Below are 24,092 nucleotides of genomic sequence, written 5' to 3' on the forward strand. Positions count from 1 at the left end.
TGTTGTTGTGTCAAGGTGTGTAGATAACTTAAAAAACGACTGCACCACGAGTCCTATAAAAATATATAATAAGTTTCTGACCAGACAAAAATAAGCTTCATTATATAGCGTACAATATGGTCATATATATTACCAAACACTATTAGATGATCTTATAAAAATTTCTGATATGATCCGAAAAGGTTACTTATAAAAGAATATATAAGATCATAACAACAATAGTCTTGATCGTCTTGACCATTACAGTTTCTTTCTGCTTATGGACCCTTTCCTCTGCGCGATTTAGAGGGCGGCAGATATATAGGGGCAGTAGGAGGGAGAGGCGACTGCGAGCCCGGTCCTTGACCTGCCAATAATTGACATTATATATATTATATTTACCATAAATTTTACTCGGAATTTTTTTTTTTATAACTTTGATATAGCCACGAGCTAAAATAAATACTAATCTACAAACCCGCACAAAGATATTTATAAGAAAAACTGGAAAATATATTAATCTTCAGAATTGAGAGATTTTAATGAAGAATAGAAACTGTAATCCAAGAGAAACTTCAATCATAGTGAATTATTGGGAGGTAAGTTTCATATTATATATGTATGATCTTTCAGAAAAAAAAAAAACCCTCTAAATAGCAAAGCAAGAGATTGAATGTGTACTAACGTTGGTTACGGTTGGCAGCTTCGGAGACTCCAACTTGAAAGGAGATCAATAAGAGCAGAAGAAGCAGAGAGACAAGAAAACCAAATACATGTGTTGCTTTTATAGCCATTATAAGTTAAAGCAAACTTTCGGCTCTCACTCAATTCCATACATAATAATTAAGGCGAACTCATGTTATATATAACGTGATTCAGTGGTCTCTTCGAGTGGGTAGATGATTCGTAATGTGGTTTTTTCTTAGCTATTATAAATTAAATGACTAAAATACTCGGTTTTCTACAAATCTCAGTGATTAGGTTTAACATCTACCCTCATTATATAGATAAAAAATAAAAATGAAGCATCGTTGAAAACTTGAAATACTCACCTACTACATTTCCACTCAAACGCATTTACTTTCACTTTTTTATGTACGTCCGCAAAATAGGACTTCTATGCCATTTTTAATTTTTTCTTTTCACTATAGGAAGACTTGTATCGAGAGAGATACAAACAGTTTTCCTTTTCCTTTCTTCGAGGTTACGTATTGTGTGTCTTTACGTACTGTTTTCTAGTTTCATGGTTCATTTCCATATACCGGTTCAAGATTGAGTCGCGCCAGTGTCTATCCGGTTATTGAACCTCAAGGCGAACTTGACTTTAAATTAGTAAACATGGACTCTACAGTGTACAAAAAAAAAACAGAAGGAAAAGAAAGATCAAAACTCTCATCAAAGAGACAAAACGAACATAATGAATGTTGAGCTAATCAGTAACAAGAGCCAAGCCCCACCACCGGTTTTCTCTGCTCGACCTGTCCCCATACCGACCACAACTGCAATAACAGCCATAGTCCCAAAACCTAGACACACTGTGAACACCATCAAGCCTTTCTTCTCCATCCACTCCAGTCTTTGCCAAACTTCTTCAAGCCTCTCACTCACGTTTTCCTTCTCTTTCTCAGCTCTCTCCATCTCTGTCTCAACTCTCTTTCGCCACTTTTCCATCTCCTCTGCTTCACTCACCATCCTCTCTTGCCTCTCCTTCATACCTTCCACGTCAAGTCTCAAAGTCACAATCGCCTTCTCTCTCACAACGCTTTCACCGTCCATCTCCTTGAATATGTTCCCGTATCTCGTGTTCACTTCCTCCAGGTATCTCTCTAGAACCGATAGGTTCAAGTCCAATGACCTTAACTTCTGCATCAGTATCTTCAGCACTGTGTCCCCTGGCATTCTGCTTCCTGGCTGATGACGCCTTACATCTTCCACTGGCTCTGTAAGCTTATTACTACTCTTCGCCATTGATGCTTCAGCTTTTGCTACCATATTCTCTGCTGCGGTTTCCCGCTCGTTCCCTCTCTGCGTGCTCCTATCAGCTCCTTCATCGCCTTCAGTGGACTCTGTTTGCTGCTTTACTGGCTTCTCCTTCTGCTCAAAATCTCCCTCTCGGGTGTTGAATATTTTTTTGTTATCTTCCACGGATATCAAATCCTCCAGCATTCGTTCTACGGCATCCACTCCGTAGACTTCTACTAAACTCAAGGTGCAGTAGAATTCCGAACCATAATGGCTTAGAAAGTTTAGCTTCAAGTATCTCACCCACTTTGGCTCCACGAGTGTGAAGTTTTGACCGTGCTTCACGTTTGCAGCTGTGAAGTTTCCCATATGAACCCATGTATCAGTTGGATAAACCAAGGTGCCCTGAAGCTCAAACTCTTTCAGATTGGAAGAGTAATGCTCAAAATTCGCGATCTTGATGGTATTAACCAACGTTTCCTCTGAAAGTTCTATGACGACATATTTACCTTCAGTAGAACACGGATTTCTGAGATACTTGTCATTGTCCCGGCTTAGGATGCTTGTAGCCCCTTTTGCTTCCTTGTTCGAAGACAGGACCTTTGCGCCTTTTGAAGCAGATGCATAATTGTACTCTTTCCCTCCAGGCTCCAGCCTGTGAGTCACACCACTGACCTGACCTGATAACGATTTGTTTCTAGAATTTGACGCTCTGCTCTTGAACTCATCAAGGCCAATCGGCACAGCACGAGAGAGTTGATCAACCTTTGAAGCATTGATCTCTGTATCATTCCCTGGATCTGTTTTGTTCATCTGATTTTTCTTCAAAGACTCATTTTTTTTGCTTTCTGTATAATTCCCTGTGCCTGTCTCGTTCACGTTCATCTGACTTTGCCTCAAAAACTCATTCTCCTTGCTTTCTGCGTCATTCCATGTACCTGTCTTGTTCATCTCTATTTGCTTCGAAAAATCATCCTCTTTGCTTTCTGCGTCATTCCCTGCATCTGTCTTGTTTATCTCACTTTGTTTCAAAAAGTGATCGTCTTTGCTTTCCGTATCATTCCCTAAAACTGTGCTATTGATCTCTGCTTGCTTCACAGACTTTTCTTTGTCTTCACTTTCCTCAGACGGGGTTATACCATCATTCCGGCTCAAATCAGAAGTAACACGATGAACAGAATCAGGCTCTACTAATGGCGGTGCATCCAAGGGCACAGCTGTCTCATCTGTCCGACCATCATACGGATCAGCTATTCCTACAGAGTCAATCAAAGCCGCATCTGCAAGTACACAAGCGCTGGTTCATAAGATGCTAAAAGGTAAATTTATTTATGAGTAGAGAACACAATGATCATTCACAGTAACCACCGTTAAAAGTGGGGTTTTGTTAAACTATTGTTTGCATTCCATAAAAAAGTTACCTTTGCCACCATCTCCATGGCTAATCAACAAGGTGGATAGGAAGAGAAGTAGCCAAAGGAGAAAAACCAGAGACAGAGATACTTTGTAGAAGCTGTTCCTTCCATTACAATTGCTGCTCTCAGAAACTCTTCTTCTAACCCGAAGACACGGCCTTTGCATTGCACATCCAGCCAAGAGAGGACCACTAACACGATTGGACAGATCACACGCCCTGTTATTAGCCAATACCTATTAGATGTGCAAGTAAAAATCGACTTCTAATACGGAAAAAGGCCTGTATTAAGCTCAAGCAAAGACAATAATACGTAACTACTGTGAAACAGCATATCTCAAGCTGGAAAAAAATGAGGGTTTGTTCGATAACGAGAAGGGCAACGAAGCAAGATCTGATGAGTATTTGAAGGTAATCAAGTATATACACCGATCATTTCGACGAGCCAGAGCTCAAATCCCGCGTTCAAGAGAGAAACAGAGTAATTGTAATTTCGGGTGCGCGGAATACGCAGAAAGACGACTACAATTGACCGGAGAATTGATCGGAGTAAAGAATCACCTTAGAGGAGATATGATCAGCAAAAAAAAAACGACGACTTTTTCCTCAAAGAAATATTGAGGAAGAAGACAAACCCAGAAGAGGATTCGGTACGCTTATCACTTTTTAACGTCGTCGCCGCCGCCGATTAGTATCCGATCGACTAAACCCAGGCGAATGTTTTTCCGGTAGCATATCCGGTTTCCGCATCAGCGAGAAGAGTCGTAGCAAGGAAAAAACAAACTCTGTCTCTGTTTCTGGGAAACAATACGTTTAGGGAAGCCACGCAGAATTACACCAAGTTTAAACCGTAAAAGGGGAGAAGAAGAGTCAAAGAGACTTCAAATTGAAATCGGCGAGCGAGTCGAGGAAGATGGATTGATTATTGGTCCATAGTTTAGAATTTTGCAATTTATTGAGGTTTATTCTTTTTTTTTTCCAAAACAAAGTACACTAGTAACATTTTTTTTCCCTGAAAATTTGCAATTCCCAAAACTTTGAGCTTATGCTATACTATGTTCATTAATGTAATATTTTTTCTTGCCCAGTTGCCTAGATTTTTTTCTAATTTTCTACCAACTTTAACATCCAGAACTACACAACGAACGATGGATACTATATTGGAAACAGGCCTGATTGGAAAAAAAAGCTTTAACAAAACCAGATGATCTTTTCAGGGCATTTCTCAATTTGTGAAACAAGTTTTGTAGCATATAATAAAGTAGTATTAAATTCCTTTGTAACAAAAACATTTCTTTTGCGTGGGAAGAGTGTGAACTACTCTGATTGGGGAATGCCACGAGATGACAACAATAAATAATGTTAATTGATTTGGTGGGAAATAAGGGAAGAAGCCAAAAAAAAAAAGGTTAGTAAAGTGGAAACTGGAAAGAAGGAGAAGGAAGGAAGGCAGATATACGGGAAAATGGGCCCACGAGGTCATCGATGAGCTGTGATTTGTGCGGCTGCGGCACGTTAACGTGATAGCCAGCTTGGATTGTTCCCTTCTTATGATACGTTGAATAAGTATTATAATTACTTGAAATCCCAAAAAAAAAAAAACAAACCATTTTCTAATTTGTTGGTAACAATCCGGTTTTCGAGTAAACCAATTTACTTGACAAGATCAACCATTGTTTACCATTCTTGATCTTTTTGATTTTACCAGTAGATCGAATGAATATTTATCGTGAATAATTTAATAACCCTAAAATCAAATCATTTAATCTCTTGTAACGAATGTTATAAAAAAGGAAGATATTTATGTACAACAAAAGACAGGAATGTTTTTTTCCCATGGAACTTATATCAAACTGGCGAGAGACATTAATATATTATGTACTGCACAATGTCTCGACCGAGATCACAATAGATCCAACAGCGATGGCTGCTCGGTGTGTTGCTGCTTCGAACCACTTGACCTTGAGTTAGATGTCCCACTTTTTCCCCTTCCCCTTCCTCTTCCCACTGCTATTGAAGGCGGTGGTGCCAGTTTCATTGCACCTTGCTCGGTTTTGCTTGAACCGAATATGGAACTGATGTCTGCTGCCGGCTTTTGGTTACTGAGTGAACTGCTTCCGAAAGACGGCATTCCTTGGTTCTGATTCTGAATCCCGAAAGAGTTCATAGGATCTGGGTTACTTGCGCTGATACCTGAACCATCTTGCTGCTGTGATTTCAAAGAAGATAGGGAGGCATTGCCAGAGGCCCAGAAGTCGTTGTTTGCTGTCTGAAACTGCGTACTGTCTGTTAAATTGTTGCTCAAACCAGAACCACTGTTGTTCAGTGGAGGTCGAGTGGCAGTACTGTTGTAGAAACCCCCAGAAGCAATGGAAGCACCGTTGGGCCGTGGTGGCCAATTAGCAAAAGGGTCTAGTTCATCAAAACTTGGAGTTGACGATGTTCCTGCAGCGTTTAGCCGTGTCTCATCATTAGCTGGCTGAGCAGTGACATTGGAAGATTGTCTTGGTGGCCACTCTATGTCCACTGCAGGACAGGTTGTTGGTAATGTTGTCCGGTTCAATGGCTGTGACTGAACTGTAGATTTGTTGAACTGAGCGTTTGCGGGTCCAGGATCTTTCGAAGCAGAACTTTTGGTCGGTAGAGCCCAGTCTTCATCCCATGCAGGACTGTTCTTTGCTGCAGAAGCAACCGTCTCAGTTTTTGGGGTTGGTGTTTGAAACTGGATCCCATCTGCGACAGAGCCTGGTTTCACTTCAGGGACTCCAGAATCATTCAGTGTAACTCCTCTTTTTTCCTCTATTTTCCTGTTCCGAGACAAGAGGATAGACAAACCAGATGTTGAAAACAACAACAATGGTGTGCAGTTGTAAAGGGAATAAGGGCTTTGGAAACAGGGACATAACTGATTGGAGGCATACCTGAGAATATCCTTGACAAATAGCATATATTTGGCAAACTGTTGGACATTCAATTGTTGGGCAGTGAGAAGCGGTATAATCAGCGGAAGCACGTGTTCAGCAGTGAATTCGACTCCATACTACAGAAAAAATTATGGAGAGCGCATTATGAGACAAGTAGTCATGTTATAAGCTAGTACACAAATATAAAGCGAGAAAGTATAAATGTTTCTAATAAAAGTACACCTGCTTGAGAATTGCGTTTGCGACTGCAAGAGTACACATAAGGGTAGGTGCAGAGCGATCAACGGCAGTACAGCGTTGAATTGTTTGAAGAATTTCAGTAACAGCGAGTTTATCAAGCGTTCGAACTAGCTCTGCTAAGCAGAGCAAAGCATTCACTCTGACCTGCACCACAGGAACGTTCTAATCAAAAATTTGGTTAAGAAGATCGTGCTCTTCATTTAATCTCTCTGTTTTTTAAAAGACACAAAGATTGAACTAATCAAGGCTAACATACGGCAGCAACTGTGGTTTTGAGAGCCAAGCCATGAACGCGAGGCAAAATTGCTTGCCTTACAACCTGCAAAAACAAGTTGAAAAAATTATTAAGAACTGAACAAACTTAGCCATGCATCTGACTGAGGTAACTTCGCAGAACAAAAACTAAAACGCATGTGACACTAAGCTTGTGTAAGCCACACATAAATCCTGAAGCTTATATCGTCCATTCAGATGAAACTCATCCAATAATATATAAAACACAAAGCATCAATCATCACCTGACCATCGAGTTGTTTAGCAACAGATGTGGATCTTTTCAAAACCTCCTCCTGTATCCGGACATCGTTGTCGTTGTAGGCTCGGAGAAGCAAAGGGAGGACATGTGATACAAGATGCTCTGCATTAGTCTGCAAATTTAAACAAAAATACGCTAGTAAAAGATCCGCAGGCATAAGATGATAAACAAAATAAGGGAAAATTTAAGCATATCTAGAATGGAGTAAAGAAACAAATCAGTTAGGAATAGAAGTCAAGAGAGAAACATGAGCCAGCTTATTGAAAATGAAGGTCTTGTATTGGTTTACGGCAGCATAAGAAAGAATGACTAGTTTTGGCACTGCCATTTATTTAAAATTTGAAGTAATGGCACTAGAAATGTCATAGGTAACAATACTTTACACATTAATTCCTTAACCCTTTTCCATTGTGTCAAATCGTAGAACTTCGCAGACACTAAATATGCATACATATAGGTTAGAGATGTACCTTGTTAATTATAAGCTCTGCACGCTTTACAAGCAACAGTAAAGTATCACCCGTAGCAGAACTCAAAACAGGAACAAGAGCTGGGAGCGTTATCAACTCAAAGTCATTCTTATCCTGCAAATTGCAAATTTTAATTTATGACAGCGTTCATTAAAACATGATAAAGATTTAAAAGAATTCCTTGTCAAAGGTCATTGTGATTATACAGATGACAATTTAATATAAAGCCGGTATCTATTTGTGCAATTACGATTTGTACAGTTGAAAAGAGTAACTAGTACTACTGAGTAAGTCTAAGTATATGTGCCTGTGATAGGTCATAAGACACAAGTAATAAAAAGACAATTTTTCTATAGAAACCGCTGGTATCTATATCTCAAACAAAAGAGGAGGGCAAAAACACATGGAAATCTGATTGACCGAATGCAACTACCCCAGATTAGAAAAGGCACCTGAGACTCTGCTATAGTTAGAACCATCGGAAGAATCATTGGCTGCATAACCAAATTTCTAAGTTCAGCACAAAGAGGCGGAAGCACCTGCGTGACAAAATCTGGTTTGATTAGTTGTTACAAGGCAAATCACTTGACCAACTGATTTTTTTTCTTCTATTAACAGAATAATGGAAAGAAGCCAGAAAGTGACTACCTTATACCGTAATACACGGGAATCAAAATCTTTCCACATATCTGATAATGCTTTTAAAAACTCAGACTTTTGCATGTTGTCTCTTTCCTGCAATAAAAAAAAATTATATCTATTTCCCACTATCTAAAAGACATTTGTCTGAAACGATGATTGGAAGTGTAGACGCATACAAGCATATGATCAAGGAAACGGAGGGCACGTAACCTTGTGTCGCTTCGAAAAAAAATAGATCCTGTAGGTGAAGTCCAAGTCCAAGATGTAAGTGCAAAAATTATTGAGGTAAAACTTAACACAAAAAACAGAAAGAATTCAGTATTCCAACCTGTGAAATCTAATGCTGTTGGTCTAAAGGACTCATTCGTTGACAGCATCCGTTGCAAATCAGATACCAATTCCGAGGGTATAGAAGAGAAAGTTTCATTTGTTAAATAGTTCAACGTATTCATGTACTGCAAGAAAATTGCAAGGTAACCATTATCAGCTATGGGGCAGACAGATATTATACTACTTTTTTTACAGGATAATCTGAAAATACATCTACAATAGAAACTACACCTCTGAGGTTGTTTCATCTTACAGGAAAAAAAAGATCAGACAGTGTGTCTATGCCTGAAGATTAAACTAACGGGCTTGGGTTTTAGAATTACCATCTTGACATTGTTGTGGCAATCAAACAATGGTTTCCGTGCAACTAAATGATAGGCGAGGCATCCAAAGCTAAATATATCTGAAGAAACTCCAGCTGAAGGAGTTTTGCTCCGCACCAATTCAGGTGCTGTATAATTTAAAGATGGCTGGAGTGGTAGAATTGAGTCCTCAACATCATATTCCTGCACAGGTCCATCCATATGAAGAAAAAAAAAAAACAGTCATCATATCATGCATAGGAAATCAATCTAGATGCCATAGTTGAACAGAAAATATATTGTACGTCAATCTTGTAATCGATCATATGAGTTTAAGTACCCACAGAGTAGTGGAACGATTGCATGTTATCCAAATTCCCAGCCTGTGCTTCTGAAACAGCAAATCCAAATCCGGCAAGCTTCCAGGAACCAGTCGAAGTAATAAGAACATTCTGCAATAACGTTTTCAGATCCACAGGTTTAGAAAGCACGACAGCTTCCAACAAGTATGATTATAGATTCGGAAAAGCAACCTCCGGGGAAACAGCACGGTGGATGAGATGGGCGTTATTATGGAGAAAGTTCAATGTCTCGGCAATTTGAAGGAGACCGTGCTTCACCTCCAACAAGCTCATCTCCTGCAACACAATTATATGAAATAGTAAACCAACTATCTTCCATTTTCTCAGTCAAATTCTCACTTGAGCTTCAGAGATTACTATGGAAAAAAGCGCACCATGGCCTTGAGATCTTTCGGCACGTTATCCACATTCTCCACATTCCCGAGGGCGTTAGCCACGGAGGCGAAAAGCGGTTCCGTAACCATAGCCATAGCATTCTTGTTCTCGTCAAGCGCCTGAACCACGTGGACCACACCAGGGTGTCTAAGCCGGACCAGCTTCCCAGCATCAGCGCGAATCAGATCGAGGAACGAGTCTTCGGCAGCCCTGGATAAACCGGCCCTGGCACGAGCCTCCGACAAGGCTCGCTTATCAAGTACCCAGACGCAGACGGTGGGATACTGCTGTGGCCGCGTGGAGTCGCGTGCCTTGGCGGAGAAGAGCTTCCAGGCGAGGCCAGGACCACCGGAGCCGATCTGATCGAGGAGCTCGTAGTCCTGAAGAGCCTTGGGACCTGTAACCTCCTGGACTGTGGTTTGAACCGTCTTCTCGATCACCGCAGCCGTCTTGGCCAGAGCTTGGGTTAACGTTCTCATATTAATCGACATTTTTTATTTTTCTCCCAAACGTTTTTTCCGAATTTCGACGAAGAAAGGAAAACGAAAATCTGAGTGTCGAAGAGGAAGGTGATGGATCAGAAAGAAGCAGAAACCTGAAATGATATTATTCGAAGATCGTCTTCTTCCCCTGAGACCCTCTTTCCAGCGACGGACTTGTCTGTTTGATTTTTCTTCCCTTTTTTTTTTATCTTTTTCTCACTCGTTACCTTTTTCTTCTGGTTTTTATTACAGGATTTATTATTTCCATTTATTACCCAAACAGGTCCTCCGTCTTGAGTAAAAAGTAGATTACAAGGCATTAGATAAATTTAATAGATCATTTTGCCCATAACTGTCTGTCACAAAGAAAACTACTCGATGCCCTCCACCATTGCGGTAACGTCAAGAACCTTTGAAATGTTTCCGACTGAATATGTCTCCACAAGCCTAAGAGACGAACTTCATGAAGCTATGGCAATCCGAATTCAGATTCTTATGCTGTTCATTACGTTCTTCATCATCTGTGTACTGTACGGGCTTCTCTGTATTTGTGAGAGGTTAGAGATCAGGTGAAAGACGCCATTGTTACCGAACAAGAGGTTTCTGCTACCGGTTCACTAACCAACCGGGTTTTATCAGAACATCTCGCTTGAAGTCACGGCCCGTCACTGACTTTGATTCACCCAGGCGTCGGTAACACTGGGAACAAGAAGAAGAACAAAAGTAGCCTCAGGGAAAGGAAACATGCAATGAATTCATGCTCGTTGTAAAAAAAAAACACACAAGGCATGCATCATTGCTTTGTTGCAAGAGATGTAGTAGGCGGTGGACTAACCTTGTAACACACAATGGTATCATCAGGGTACATAGCAAATAGCTTGGTTCCTAGGCGAGCATAGCAGGAATCGCAGAGACTCTCGTCATTTATCTGCACGTGTCGTGATCTTTCTTCTAATCTTGCCAACCTTGAGTCCACATCCAATGCACGAGATATATTGTGTACCGTCTGTAACCATTGACTTAAGAACATTCAGACACTAAAGCTCAACAACCCACACCACATTATAGATTCAAGAAGATAAAGCACTGTTCCAAGTATTAATAACTTTATCAATGTTACTTCCGGTAATGATCTCCTCTTGGCATTTAACTGTGCATATTACTGTTACCCATGGCAGATTTGACAACTAAAACACACAATATTCCTCCCCCACTCCTTTCCCTTCTCAAAACAGAGATATTCACAACAGTAGCAGATATAGAATACACTGATTAGAGAGCAAAGGGATTGTGAATTTTTACTTGGCCTTGACGATGATGATGAACCCGAGCCCTCAACATTCTCAAAATAGTATCCGATGCCAGTTTTAAGGGCATGTCAGGAGACAATTTCTGCCAAATAAAACATGATATCAGCTCCATCATCAAATAACTAGCAAATGAAAAAGCTCTAGGATAAGAAGCAACATCAGCTTCATATGAAGGACTGGGGTTTCTTACTTCCAAAACTTGCAAAGGATCAAGTGATTCCCCGTGGTTGTGGAGAAGACGGACAGCAGCCTTGAACATAGGCCCTTTACCATTTTGAGGATCCAGGTACATATCAAGTAACCTAAGATAATTTTTCTGTTATAAGAATTGAATAAGGAAAAGTGCAACCATGCGATGGCATTCACAATAAAGTGATGAAATAAAGGAAAAGAACCTACTGCATAAATGCATCTGGTCTTCCAATCTCTACACAATATTGCTCTGCAGCTGCACAATCCTCAAGCTTCCTGCGCCCACCACAGAAAATGTTATCAGTAACCACACATTCAAATTCACCATAAACTGTATCTGCTCACTTCATAAGCTCTCAAAATCTTCGGTTTCCAGAACAATCATATAGACAATTCCGGTCCGTTCTTTATCACTTCTAATCACTATAAATGTGAGCTTACAGTGCTAGAATTTGGAGGACCAATGTCTCCTGCCCTATCCTTCGGTATAGGATTGCCTATCAAAAAAAATGTATACATATGTCAATTGGGTAAAACAGCACAAAAATATTGACAGTAGAAAATTTATCGAACAACCATCGGTGTACCAACATAATAAATTCTCATACACAACAAAATGTCACTTTTTAGCACCATTCATAAACAGAAGGTAACAAATGTGACAGACAAACCTTTTCCAACCACAGTTCTGATCCTTCAATCAAATCCAAGATTTCTTCAGGATCATATAGGTCTGAAGATTGCAAAAAAGTCTGCAATCTTTCCCGTACATCACTTTCAAACAAAGAAATACTTCCAACATTATAATCGTGTGCCTCTCTGCCTCCAGAATCAGCTTCTTGGATACCATTTTGAACTTCAACACATTCAAGTGTTGATTTGGCAAGTGAGAGAGCATAGGATGTATGCAGTTGCGGATCATTGTAGTCTCTTTCTTCAATCAACCATTGGAGGTACCTAACCAGTATATGTAAATTCGGCAATAAAATAGTAGTTTATAAACTTCCCAACTTTGCTACAAAAAAACTCCCGTGGACCTTCCTCCTAGTATTTACTAGTACGGTTTTAGTAAACTCAATTTTATGAAATTTATGTATGCTGTAACTAACTATACCTCTGTATGATTTCCACCTTTTTGGGATCAATAGCTTGAATTACTTTCTCTGCAATATTACGAAACACATACCCTTACATCAATAAGAAAAGTTTAGTGCTTATCCACCATTGTGTATCTAATTTCATATGCAAGACACTCAAAATCCAGCCAAATTAAGGAAAAAAACAATTTGGATACTGTAGTTTTTTACAGCAGTTATGGGATAGTGTCTATTCTAATTTTATTCTTAACTGTAATGATGTAAAACACACTAGAGACATGAGAATATAAGCATGGATGTTACCCTAAACCCAAAGCAGCCTTGAGCTTCTTGCATTACTTTAGTCATCCCAGACTTCAACTAAGCCATTGTTCATCAAAACAAATCCAGAATAGATAACAATTGTAAACCTAAGAAACACTTGGCAAATTTTTTCTGAGAATAACGAAAAGAGATCAACATCCGACTCACAATCAAATACAAATGTCCTGTTAACCCTGATTCCCACCTGGCGAAAGCTCTTCTGTCCTTTTATCAGACGTCAAGACTTGGATCGCAAACAATGGGTTTATATCTGAAATCTGAAAAATGATATAGCAATCATCAATTATATTCACAAGATGCAAATCTTTAATGTACAAAGCCAAAACAACTTGGGGATTATAATATATTAAATGTCATACCCAACTAAGATGCTGCAATGTCAGTTCTGTATCACAGGGTTCCTCAAGAATTCTGGCTGCTTCTGCGGCAGCAGCTTCTTTACCTGATAACCTAATGAGCTCGTTGTCGTGTAAATAGGGCACCAAGTCATCTGAGTCTTGCCATAGACCAGATGAATAATTCTTTGTAAAGAGACGCCAAATAGCAAGAGCCTTTGCACTCATCCCCTTACTTGCATAGAGGAATGCCAGTGTCCGTAAATGTCCAGATTCATTTAAAGCAGTCTCCAACTCCTCCTGCACCGCCCACGCAAGTTGTAAAGTCATTCCTCAAGCAGCCTTCTGACAACAAACTCTCAATTGTAATTTAAGGATCCATTAAATTTTAATCTCCTCATGGTACATTAACATAAAATCCTAGAGTACTACAGTCCACTGTTCGTAATTTCCAGCTAACAGCGGTTCAGTGTAGCTTCTCTTCTTAGGGAAGTCATACTATAGCACACAATGGTTATCACTGGTCCAGTGCCATAGTAGTTTACTAAACTAGCTCTCAGCTACAAAACTGCCAAACTATTATAAGTACAACAATATAAAAACGCAGAGTCTCCTAGGCACTGGAAACTTGATTTCTTCTCCTATTTACCCAAGCCATAACTATCTTACTCAACTAGCTCTGTCAAAGAAATAGATTATTAGGTCCAAATTACAGATTTCTTACATCTTTCAGCTCTTAATTTGTGGTGCCACTTATCGATTTGGCTATGCAAATATGCGCATGTGTATAATATATTCACTAGAAAGACATACCACGACGCAGTTATTATCAGAAGATGCAAGATTCTCCATATCTTCAGTACGGTTTAAAGCTCTGTACAGAAGCATTAGAAGCGTGTCTATTCCTTCTCTTACTGGGTGACTTAAGTCCTTCTCACGTGATAGCTCGAGGTACCTTTTGCAAAGGGTAACATTACCTCGTTATATGCCAATTTGAACCATAGAAAGCAATAATATACCTCTGTAGAGGAGAGCAAAATGCATAAAAAGAGCAGTTATATCACCTGGTGATGTTTTTAATTGCTGACTCCAATAAATCAGCTCTACTTGGAGGATTTGAGAGAAACTCTTCGTCAACCGGAGTGTCCATCCCCGCTTTTCTTAAAAAAATGGCTCTCTGGATGGCCATCAACCCATTATCTACAACATCTTCGAATGGAGCAGGGGGAGGATGCAGTCCCCAGTACCTGTTTCTTGGAACCTGAAAGCAAGTAAGAATATTAGTGAAGCAGAGAGCAGTTGGACAAGGCTTGAGGCATCATAAATCAGGTTCACTACATGTTAGGAAATGCCTTTTGGCAAGGGAAATAGTGAGCTGTTAGAAACAACTTTAGAGTACATCATAAAATTCCAGCTGCCAGGAAATAAAAAAACATACCAGCAAAGACCACCGATTAGGATCCCGCATGATAAAAGGGAAAACTTCAGAAGGTTCCATTTTTTCTGACTTTAAAAACTGATCCACCGCTTCCTCAAAGCGCAAATCGAATAGTAGTAGATACCCTATCTGAGCATGAAGAAAAGAAAGCATTTCTTTCGAAATTTCCCCCTCTGAATCAAGCTCCTCCACCAGGGAGATGGCTTCTCTATATCTCTTTTTTCTCATAAGGTCTTTAATCTGTTCTTCATAAGGCACTCTCCGGTAAAAAAGAAGCTGAAACATCACAATGAAAGAGTTGAAAGAAAATTCATGATCAACACGATATACTCGAGAGAAGTGAAGATAGCCATTATCGGGATAAACACCTTAGACAAGGTAGTAACAGCCAAAAGGTTTCCATCTCCTGCCTCATCTACGGCCAAAAATGAAGGCCCGCACCCTTCAGGACCAAAACTAACTGACTGAACACAAGCACCCGACTTCTTCTGATGAATTTCCATCTTTCCATCTCCAACCGTCACCAAATAGAAAGACAACTCTCCAACAGAATCAGGCCTCCTCCGAAACACAAGGCTCCCTCCAATAGGCTGACCATTTGTGTCCACAACAACTCCAACATTGTCCACCAACAACAACACCTTCCACTCTTTGCATAGCAATTTGAGCAGTGGCGGAGCAGACACATCAGGCAACGTGAAAATCACCCCACTTTGACCAGTAACGCACGAGATCAAGCTATACCCTTTAACGGTTCCCGCAATAACATAATCATCAAGCCAAACCAAAGTTTTAATCCCACCAATTCCCATAACCTCTTTCAAGACAACAAAGGAAGCACTTGTCCCATCTTTCTCATCACATTGAAGTTCGATCAGCAACATTCTCTCACTAATTGCAACAGCGAAAACATAATGACCTTGGTGGACTCGCTCATGTCGGGAATCCTTACCTTTGATGTCACTCACCCGATTCCCAGCGCCAAGCATCTGAAGAAACTTCTTGCTCGAGCTGGAATCAGCTGAAACATCGGAAGGCAATAAGTCAGTACTCGACGAGTCGCGTCCTCTCACTCTCCTAGCAACAACATTGATCCCTTTTAATAAACCACCCAATCTCTTAGCGGGTTGAGATAGAAGCGAATCCACCAAGTGCAAGCACCCATTACAGAGTGCTAGAACTTTCCCTCTTTCCTGGCCGAGCACGAAGACAGACTCCACTGGAGAAGCGCTCAGCGACACACTTCCGAGACGCGCGACAATATTGGTTGAAGTGTCGATGGAGAGGAGAAGAAGGGATCCGGAGAAAGTGCCGACGTATACTAGGGTTTGGGAATCGGAGTGAGGGGAGAGAGACAGGGCTCGGATCTTATCGTCGCCGCCGAGATCGAAACGGGCAGTAAGCTCCACAACTGCCCGAGATTTGGCCATCTGACCTAAAACAGGAATAGGAAGACAGTGGCAGTGACCGGAATTTTTGAGCAGAAGAGTAATGGCGATTGGAAACTCCGGCGATCAGTCACGAATGCCGGTAAGACCAAAGAGTCATCAGACACGTCGAATTCCCATTTTGACTTCTTAATAACAACAACACTTTTAGAATTTTTACACTTTACTATCCTTGTTTCTCAAAGCTATGAAACGGGGCCGTTTTAGCAATGATGTTTATCCTTGTTATTAAACCGGACTAACCGATAGCATAAATAATTGAAAGTTGTAACTAAGAGACTAACTCAGTTCATTAACAGAGCGGAAATCATCTTTATTCCGTTTTGATTTGCTTCCAATTTCGTGTTTTTCTTTGATTCTACATTCGATTTCTTCGGTTTTGTTACATGTTTTGATATTCTTGTTCCACCATAAGCATTGTCGAAATGATTTCTGGCCTTAATTCTTTTTTTTTTTGCCTTAATTCAAACGTATAAACTGTATTAAAAAAAAAACATAGAGTATGTTTATATGACGAAATATCAAATAAATTGAATTTGTTTGTTTCGACTTTGGATGCGAATAAACGATCGAATTACTGTATTATCATTTTTTCAATGTATTACGAGGCAATATACCACGAAAAAAAAATGGTTATGGAGGAAATGAATTTAATTTCGTGATCCTTAGAGCGAAGGACACGTGGCACTCGAGATCGCCAGAAGCCCCATCCGAAATGCGTCTTCTTCGGTAGGAAAAATGCCGCGCCAACAGAGAAAGAAACTGTGAAGAAAAAAAATTGGATGGCACACAGATACAACAACAACAGCTTCAATTCCAATCTTGGTTAAAAAGCTGCTTTAAGATGCGCAGCCTCACTCTGGGTCTCAGATCCTCTTCTCTTCCTTTCATCTGCAACTCCTCCTTCAGGCTCTGCAGGCGATTCCATTTCCTCAAGCCATGTTCTTCTCTCAAGCAGACGAAGAAGAAGAAGCAGCAACAGTCTCTTCGCCCTCCGTCCACCGCTCCACCTCCCCAGAGTCTCCGGTGGTTCTTCAATCCCAAATCCAGTGACGACGACAACGACGACGATGCTAAATCCTCCGCGGCTGAGAGCGATGACGATGGCGGATCGGAAGGGGATGCTGCTATCAAGGGCACGATTTTGGCCGGCGTTTTGTTGATTGGTTCTGTTGGTGGATTCGCCGGCGTTGGCTACGTCTACAGAGACCAGATCAATACGTTTCTCACTCAGTTCTCAACTCTAATCGAAGGTTTCTACTACTTGGCCGATTCGATTTTATGTGCATATGGTCTGCAATAGGGTTGATTGATTGTATGGTTTAGCCTTCTGGTTGTATGTTGAGCTCAATGACAATAGACCTCTAGTTAACCGATGCATTTAGGATAAGTTTTGATCAATTTTCAGAAGTTGACCTGTGTTCTCGAATCAATAACAGGTTATGGTCCGGCTGGGTATGCACTGTTCATTGCCGTGTATGCTGGTCTTGAGGCAAGCTTTTTCTTTTTGATGTTTTTGCTCCATTGCTTGAATCCAACTTTGATTTTCCACTGAGACTCTGTAGCCTCAGCTTCAAGCTTTTGTTTTTGTTTTTGTTTTGTCTTCTGCTTAGATACTAGCCATTCCGGCTCTCCCACTGACGATGTCGGCTGGTCTTCTCTTCGGTTCTGTTGTTGGCACTATCATAGTTTCTATCAGTGGAACAGTAAGTTGTTCTACCAGAACACAGAAAACTCAATATCCATTTCATCAAGTCACCTTTACCAAGTTCTATATATCTTTGGTTGTCTGATTTTTTTTTTTGGTTTTTACTTCTGGTTAGATGGCTGCTAGTGTTGCTTTCCTAATTGCCAGATACTTTGCCCGAGAGCGCATCCTTAAGTTAGTTGAAGGCAACAAGAAGTTCCTCGCCATTGATAAAGCGATTGGTGAAAATGGGTTTAGGGTTGTTACTCTCCTTCGGCTAAGCCCTCTGCTTCCTTTCTCTCTTGGAAATTACCTTTACGGGTTAACATCTGTGAAGTTTGTGCCTTACGTGTTTGGAAGGTTTGTGTTAGTGCAACTTCTTATACTATTGCCCTATGGTCAATTTGTTTTGCATTTAAGAACAAGAGTTCAACTTGATAAGGTGACTCTGAGTTTACATACATATTCATGGATCATACTATTTTTGCAGCTGGTTGGGTATGCTTCCAGGATCTTGGGCTTATGTCAGCGCTGGCGCTTTTGGACGAGCAATTATTGTGAGTTTTGTTGTCTTTTTATAATCTATTTCTTTTTATCCCTCCAAAGTGTAGACACTAGGACCAAAAAAAAAAAAAATGTAACTGCACAGAAACATGCATTTCTTCTCATGTCAAGTGTAAGGGTACATTAGGATCCACCAAGCTTTTTCTTTTGCTAGGTGTACAATAGGTCCATGTTGATCAGCAGTAGTCTATGTAGAACTACCAGTGAAAGCTAACTTAGAAAAGCAGGGGGTTAAGAAGGTTACAGATCATCAACCTGTGGGATCACATCAAAATTTTATTGTCTTTGACGTAATGAAAAAGGGGACTGATATCGAATAAAAGACAAAAATACTCGACAATAGGAAGACAGTCATTACTTATGCAATTTAACTTAAATCGAAGAAATTATGTGTCTGCTCGACTTGTGTTGTGTGGCTTTCATGAATGTGATGGGCTGTGAATATATTGTGATTCTGTCAAGCATCATTAATTCATCAAATGGCTATCTTCTATCGATGTTGTTTCAGCAAGAAGAATCTAATGTTGGCTTGCCTGGAGGAAACGGCCAGCTTTTAACACTCGGGTTGGGTCTGTTGGTAACTGCATTGGCTGCAACATATGTGACACGCCTTGCAAAGGTAACTCGTACTTGTTAGTAATTGTTTTCCTTTTTCTCTGGCCTGCCTTTTCACTGTCACCATACCAGTAAGCAGCATAGTGCAAACTCTTCTAATGTCAGAAGAACAACTGACTCTAACCTCCCAATACTGATCCCATGCTTGTCGGGTGTTGCAGGATGCTATAAAAGATATTGATGATGATAAGTAGAGAACTGCAAACTAAGAAAATGAAACAGGCCAGTGATTGGATTTGGATCCATTGGGTAAAGATTAAACACTCTAGGACTTGTAAGGAGAACAATGTACCAAAGTTGAATGTTTATCTAGGATGACATTAATATTGCCTTCTTATTGTTCATAGTTGATAATATAATATTTTTTCTCGACAAAAAGAAACAAGAATATGCGATACAATGGTTTCAAATAAAAACGGAAGTACTCGAGTGCGTTTGGAACTCGACAGCCAAATTCTCACCAAAACGTAATTGAAGATGAGGGCATTTCCAAAAAAACAAAAACAAAAGTTTTGAGATTTTTATTTGTCAAAAGAATATCCAATCTTCGGGAATCGAAATCGTCACGTCCCACACCATTGATTCACTAGGCAGTAGCATTCTTCAAGTAGGCGATGAGATCAGCGCGGTCTTGTGGCTTCTTCAGCCCAGGGAAGACCATCTTCGTTCCGGGAATGTACTGCATATCACAACACCAAATCAGAAAATATCAATCTCAAATGTTATTCACGACGAATCATGAAACAAGCAGGCATGTATCATGATAACAGAGGGATACCTTCTTAGGGTTAAGCAAGTAATCGTACAAGGTCTTCTCTTCCCATTCCACAGCTTTGTTCTTGTTAGCAGCAGAGTAAGAGTAACCAGCGGTTGTGCCCGATTGTCTTCCAAAGAGACCGTTTAGATTCGGTCCTATAAACCATTTTCACAAAACGTAAGATCAACAATGGGTAATGATGATCCAGCTAGCCAAAGATCAATTGTTATATTATTTCACTATCTAGGATTCGAAATCAAATACTAAGACAAGTGAGACAAGGCCAGAAAATTCGTAATCGTCACAGAAACATTGAAATGTTTCAAGGATAAACAACAACGCGATATCAATGTTCATGGATCGGATCTATGATTATTTGATCGACCGACGGATTCGCAATCGGAGATCTATAAGCTAACGCATGAACAGATCGGTCCCGAAGCGACATGATACGAAATCCAGATAAACTCTAAATCCAACATAGATAAAAACAAGCCACGAGATCAGAGATGGATTTGCGTGTAACCTTGTTTGTGACCGGCGCCTTTTTCGACGGTGTGGCACTGAGCACACTTGAGCCTGAAGATCTTATCACCGGCCGTGGGGTTCCCTGGTGGTGCTTCGTCAAACGACGCCATTTTCGCCGGCAACGGAACGGGAAACAACAAGAGAAAATGAACACGGATCTCGCTTCTTTGGAGCTTTTAGGAATTTGGAAAGATTCTTTAGGGTTTGTGTGTGGGGAAAGAGAGCCCTCTTAAACCAAATCAGTAATAATGGGCCAATAATCAAATGGGTTTTTTACTGGGCTCAATTTTATTTTCATGTAAAAGCTGTTTTTGCTTATAGATCAGAATAATTTTTCAAAGGCATCCAGAGCAAAATTTGAACTTCAATTATCAGTTACTTATTATTTTTTTGGTTATATACTCCAAAGAAAGAAACTGAAAATTAGCTTCCTGCATATTGATTTCAAGGTTCTTTTCGTTAATTTTTTGTTTTATTTTGAACAGCGATTTCAAGGTTCTAAAACTTTATTCTGTTTCCCTGAGAACAAAAGTTTGTATGTAAATAAGAGATTAGCATCCGGTGGGGGAAATAAAGCAAATGTAAAACTTCTTTTTGATAGAGATTATGTATACAATCAACAAATTGATGATGCTGTATCCTCAGAAAAAGAAGGGGTCAAATAACATATTTATCCTATTTCTACAAGACGTTCCTCATCTGAACTTTGCTCTTGACTGATGCAAGACAAACCAACAGTATCGATCATTGGCTTATTCAATCCATCTGACCCACTATCTGTATCCACCAAAGCAAACTCATGAGCCTTTTGCAAACTCATCAAAGTCTCCTTCACCTTTGCAAGATTGCTCCAAGAACCACTAACTCTACACATCTCTGCAATCAACAGATAGTGCCTAAAGTTCTCTGGCTTCATCTCCAGGAGTAGCTTATCTGCAGCCCATTCACCAATGTCTTTGTTCCCGTGGTTCAAGCAAGCTATTATTAGAGTAGCACACATAGCACGAGATGGCTCCTCAGGTATTCTACGGATTATATTTCTCGCTCTAGCCAGGTCACCTGCTCTGCAATAGAGATCAACCATACAAGAATAGTGTTCAAGGCGAGGGGGTATACCAAGCACATGCTGCATCTTCTCAAACATGCTTTGTCCTTTACGCAATAAATTGGAATGGCTACAAGCTGATAAAACTGCAACCATAGTTACATGATCAGGGTTGATACCGGATCTGATCATATCGTTGAACCATGCCAATGCGACTTCTCCTTCACCAAGTATGCCATATCCATATATCAAGGACGTGTATGTCACTTTGTCCCTTTTGGTCATCGAATCATATACCCGATTTGCAGCGACGATTTTCCCACATTTCGCATACATATCAACGAGGGAGTTCCACAGGATTAAACAGTCTTTGAAGCTTTGCCGCCTCAGGACGTAGCAGTTAATCTCTTTCCCATGCTGCAGGTTTGCCACCCGAGCACAAAGTGCTAGAATGCTTGCAAGCGTAACATGATTTGGGTGAAAGCCAGCGAGCAACATCTCCTTAAGCAGGAAAGATGTTTCTTCTGATCTCTCGTTGTAGGCATAACCGGAAATGATAGAATTCCATGTACTCAAACTATTTGTTTCAATCTCCAGAAACGCTATTAAGGCGTTCCTAAGATCGCCACATCTTGAGTACATTGTGATCAGCGAACTTCCAACATTGTCAATTCGAGTGTAACAACAACGGATTGCAAGGCAATGAAATTCTTTTCCCCACCGTATCGCTCCAAGCTGGGAGCATGCCTTCAAACCATTAATCACAGCTACAGGATCTAAACTTCCTTTGTGATTTCTCATCTTAGCGACATGATGCAAAGCCCCTGCGTAGTCTCCTGCCTGCAAATAACGTCCAGCAAATGTGTTCCAAGTTACAACAGACGCTTCTACACCAGAGAGACCCATTCTATCAAAAAGCTTAAGAGCTTCCTCCCACTTGCCTGGAGAGGCATAACAGTTAATCACTGTGTTCCATGAGACGGCATCCCTTTCAGACATCCCGTCAAACAATTTCCGAGCGATATCGACTTTACCAAATCTTTTATACATAGATATCAAGGCATTGCAGACATACAAGCTGCACCTGTGAGAGCTAACCTCGATGGAGCCATGAACAACTCTTCCGGATGCAAAATCCAGCAATGCTCCACAGGCCTTGAGAACCGACGGGTAAGTAAAAGCATCTGGTCGAATCCCATTACTCACCATCCGCTTGTAAGCAGCAACCGCCTCATCAAACCGTTTGTTCCTGACATACGAACCGATGAGCACATTCCACGGCAAGGGATGCGAAATGTCGGAGCTCTCAGTGATGCTCTGAGCCTCGTCAAGGAGATTAAAGGCAGAGTAGAAAGTAACCAGCTTTGGGACCAAAACGGGGTCAAACTCCAGACCCGAGGAGATACAATGAGCGTGAATTTGCTGCCCCGGGACGAACTCGTTGAACTCCACGCAGGACGATAAAAGGGAAGCAGCTGATTGCAAAAAGAATTCATGAGAACCAGGCAAAGAAGACTGACGGAGAAGGAGGGAGAAAGCTCTGAAAGCTTCGTGCAAATCACCATGGGAGATGAAATGTCCGAGTGATTTGAAAAGAGCATCCGGAACTGATTCATCGTGGGTTTCTTCTTCTCTTGGTGGGTGTTTCCACGATTGGGGAATAAACTTGCGAATTTCGGTTACGGTGAGACCTCTGGGAAGATAGCGGGAAGGAGAAGACGGCATATACAGTAAGCGGGCATATGATCGCAACGTCTACCCAAGAAACCCAGAAGAGTTTCGCGAAAAGAATCGGTTTTGTTTATTGTTCCAATGTTAGTTTGATCCATGAAAGCAAAAATTCAACCAATTTAGCTTCTCCGTCTGAAAAAATCAAAGCAGAAAATAAAGGTGAGAAAGAAAAAAAAGAAAATAGATTTATTGAGGAATATCATCAAACAAGTGGTGCTCAAAACATACCGTACACAGTCGAAACACAGAAGTACGAGGTAAAACTATAGAAGCATAGAAGAGAGGAGACAGAACTCATGTAGGAAGAAGAAAAACAAAAGACAGATGTTCCGGAGACAGCACCGAGCGAAGGGACGAATCAAAGAAGGAGAAGCCGCGCGTGAAGTGGTGGCAAAGGTTTTGTAGAAAAGAAAAGAGATGCCTTTGAATTTTGTTCGTTTGGTGAAATGTAATCAGATGAAATTGGGCCTCTTGTTTAAGATCATTCACTTCATGACCCAATTATATTTCTAACCCATTTTAGCCCACTAAGCTATTTTCTTTCTTTCTTTAAACTTATAAAATGAAACATCAAATATTATAGTGTATACTGTTTATAAATGATGCTAATATATATGATATAATAATATAATACTAGTAAAATGTTTTATTTTTATAAATAAACACGGACAAAACTCATAGTAAAACCTTTCTAAATTATATCTTAGTTCTAAATGTCAACATCATCAAAATGAGTCGGTGTGTAATAGAATAGAATGATCCAAAAATGTGTGTATAGACCAGAAGTACACTAATCAACTAATCTGATTGTGAACCACATTGATTACATGACGAGACTAGTTCCTTCCTCCGTGGGTGATTCCGTGTGAGGGCGTGGCTGTGTGTGAACTAATTTCGACACCATATCAATTTGTCTCTGCATATATTAATTACATAACAATACAAAAAACAACTTTTTGCAATTAGTTTTGGTCTGGCTGTGTGTAGTCAGTCCGTGGAGAGTC

At 40.4% G+C, this 24,092-nt stretch overlaps 7 protein-coding genes across 11 annotated transcripts; 1 reads left to right on the top strand and 6 right to left on the bottom strand.

The window, feature by feature from the left end:
- Positions 1-257: 257 nt before the first annotated feature.
- LOC112084078 lies at positions 258-797 on the bottom strand. Its single transcript, XM_024152694.1, has 2 exons — positions 665-797; positions 258-346 (listed from the first exon to the last, which is right to left on the bottom strand). The coding sequence occupies exons 1-2, from the start codon at positions 771-773 to the stop codon at positions 258-260; spliced, it is 198 nt and encodes a 65-aa protein (XP_024008462.1). The 5' UTR covers positions 774-797.
- Positions 798-1,267: 470 nt separating this feature from the next.
- Positions 1,268-4,273, bottom strand: LOC18992663 (SUN domain-containing protein 3). 3 transcript variants are annotated; one of them, XM_006416083.2, is made up of 3 exons: positions 3,917-4,273; positions 3,363-3,574; positions 1,268-3,221 (listed from the first exon to the last, which is right to left on the bottom strand). In XM_006416083.2, exons 2-3 carry the CDS (start codon positions 3,520-3,522, stop codon positions 1,375-1,377), a joined length of 2,007 nt encoding a protein of 668 aa, XP_006416146.1. In that variant the 5' UTR covers positions 3,523-3,574; positions 3,917-4,273; the 3' UTR covers positions 1,268-1,374. The 3 variants fall into 3 exon arrangements, with proteins under 3 accessions (XP_006416146.1, XP_024008458.1, XP_024008459.1); XM_024152690.1 differs by having other exon boundaries at positions 3,991-4,266; XM_024152691.1 differs by lacking the exon at positions 3,917-4,273 and having other exon boundaries at positions 3,363-3,910.
- Positions 4,274-5,092: 819 nt separating this feature from the next.
- Positions 5,093-10,026, bottom strand: LOC18992664 (SCY1-like protein 2). Of its 2 annotated transcripts, none has more exons than XM_006416084.2 (14): positions 9,535-10,026; positions 9,332-9,436; positions 9,143-9,250; positions 8,820-9,002; positions 8,495-8,621; positions 8,343-8,404; positions 8,173-8,259; positions 7,977-8,063; positions 7,525-7,638; positions 7,038-7,166; positions 6,776-6,838; positions 6,502-6,663; positions 6,277-6,395; positions 5,093-6,162 (listed from the first exon to the last, which is right to left on the bottom strand). In XM_006416084.2, the coding sequence occupies exons 1-14, from the start codon at positions 10,024-10,026 to the stop codon at positions 5,259-5,261; spliced, it is 2,742 nt and encodes a 913-aa protein (XP_006416147.1). In that variant the 3' UTR covers positions 5,093-5,258. The 2 variants fall into 2 exon arrangements, with proteins under 2 accessions (XP_006416147.1, XP_024008233.1); XM_024152465.1 differs by having other exon boundaries at positions 5,259-6,162; positions 9,139-9,250; positions 9,535-9,760.
- Positions 10,027-10,257: 231 nt separating this feature from the next.
- LOC18992665 (transforming growth factor-beta receptor-associated protein 1) lies at positions 10,258-16,263 on the bottom strand. 2 transcript variants are annotated; one of them, XM_006416086.2, is made up of 14 exons: positions 15,082-16,263; positions 14,714-14,989; positions 14,340-14,536; positions 14,089-14,230; positions 13,300-13,575; positions 13,125-13,197; positions 12,634-12,682; positions 12,191-12,476; positions 11,961-12,016; positions 11,727-11,795; positions 11,518-11,629; positions 11,320-11,409; positions 10,853-11,023; positions 10,258-10,716 (listed from the first exon to the last, which is right to left on the bottom strand). In XM_006416086.2, exons 1-14 carry the CDS (start codon positions 16,141-16,143, stop codon positions 10,624-10,626), a joined length of 2,952 nt encoding a protein of 983 aa, XP_006416149.1. In that variant the 5' UTR covers positions 16,144-16,263; the 3' UTR covers positions 10,258-10,623. The 2 variants fall into 2 exon arrangements, 1 of the variants encoding a protein (XP_006416149.1); XR_002898004.1 differs by having other exon boundaries at positions 10,494-10,716; positions 11,518-11,643; positions 15,082-16,143.
- Positions 16,264-16,900: 637 nt separating this feature from the next.
- Positions 16,901-19,420, top strand: LOC18992666 (TVP38/TMEM64 family membrane protein slr0305). Its single transcript, XM_006416087.2, has 7 exons — positions 16,901-17,414; positions 17,601-17,653; positions 17,775-17,867; positions 17,985-18,208; positions 18,339-18,405; positions 18,921-19,031; positions 19,189-19,420. The coding sequence occupies exons 1-7, from the start codon at positions 17,006-17,008 to the stop codon at positions 19,219-19,221; spliced, it is 990 nt and encodes a 329-aa protein (XP_006416150.1). The 5' UTR covers positions 16,901-17,005; the 3' UTR covers positions 19,222-19,420.
- On the bottom strand, positions 19,317-20,522 carry LOC18992667 (cytochrome c). Its single transcript, XM_006416088.2, has 3 exons — positions 20,311-20,522; positions 19,806-19,939; positions 19,317-19,706 (listed from the first exon to the last, which is right to left on the bottom strand). Exons 1-3 carry the CDS (start codon positions 20,420-20,422, stop codon positions 19,614-19,616), a joined length of 339 nt encoding a protein of 112 aa, XP_006416151.1. The 5' UTR covers positions 20,423-20,522; the 3' UTR covers positions 19,317-19,613.
- Positions 20,523-20,889: 367 nt separating this feature from the next.
- Positions 20,890-23,447, bottom strand: LOC18992668 (pentatricopeptide repeat-containing protein At1g22830). The gene is made up of 2 exons (XM_006416089.2): positions 23,317-23,447; positions 20,890-23,220 (listed from the first exon to the last, which is right to left on the bottom strand). The coding sequence occupies exon 2, from the start codon at positions 23,080-23,082 to the stop codon at positions 20,983-20,985; it is 2,100 nt and encodes a 699-aa protein (XP_006416152.1). The 5' UTR covers positions 23,083-23,220; positions 23,317-23,447; the 3' UTR covers positions 20,890-20,982.
- Positions 23,448-24,092: the final 645 nt, after the last annotated feature.

Source organism: Eutrema salsugineum, unplaced genomic scaffold (genome assembly GCF_000478725.1).
Source record: "Eutrema salsugineum unplaced genomic scaffold, Eutsalg1_0 scaffold_5, whole genome shotgun sequence".
Classification (NCBI taxonomy): domain Eukaryota; kingdom Viridiplantae; phylum Streptophyta; class Magnoliopsida; order Brassicales; family Brassicaceae; genus Eutrema; species Eutrema salsugineum.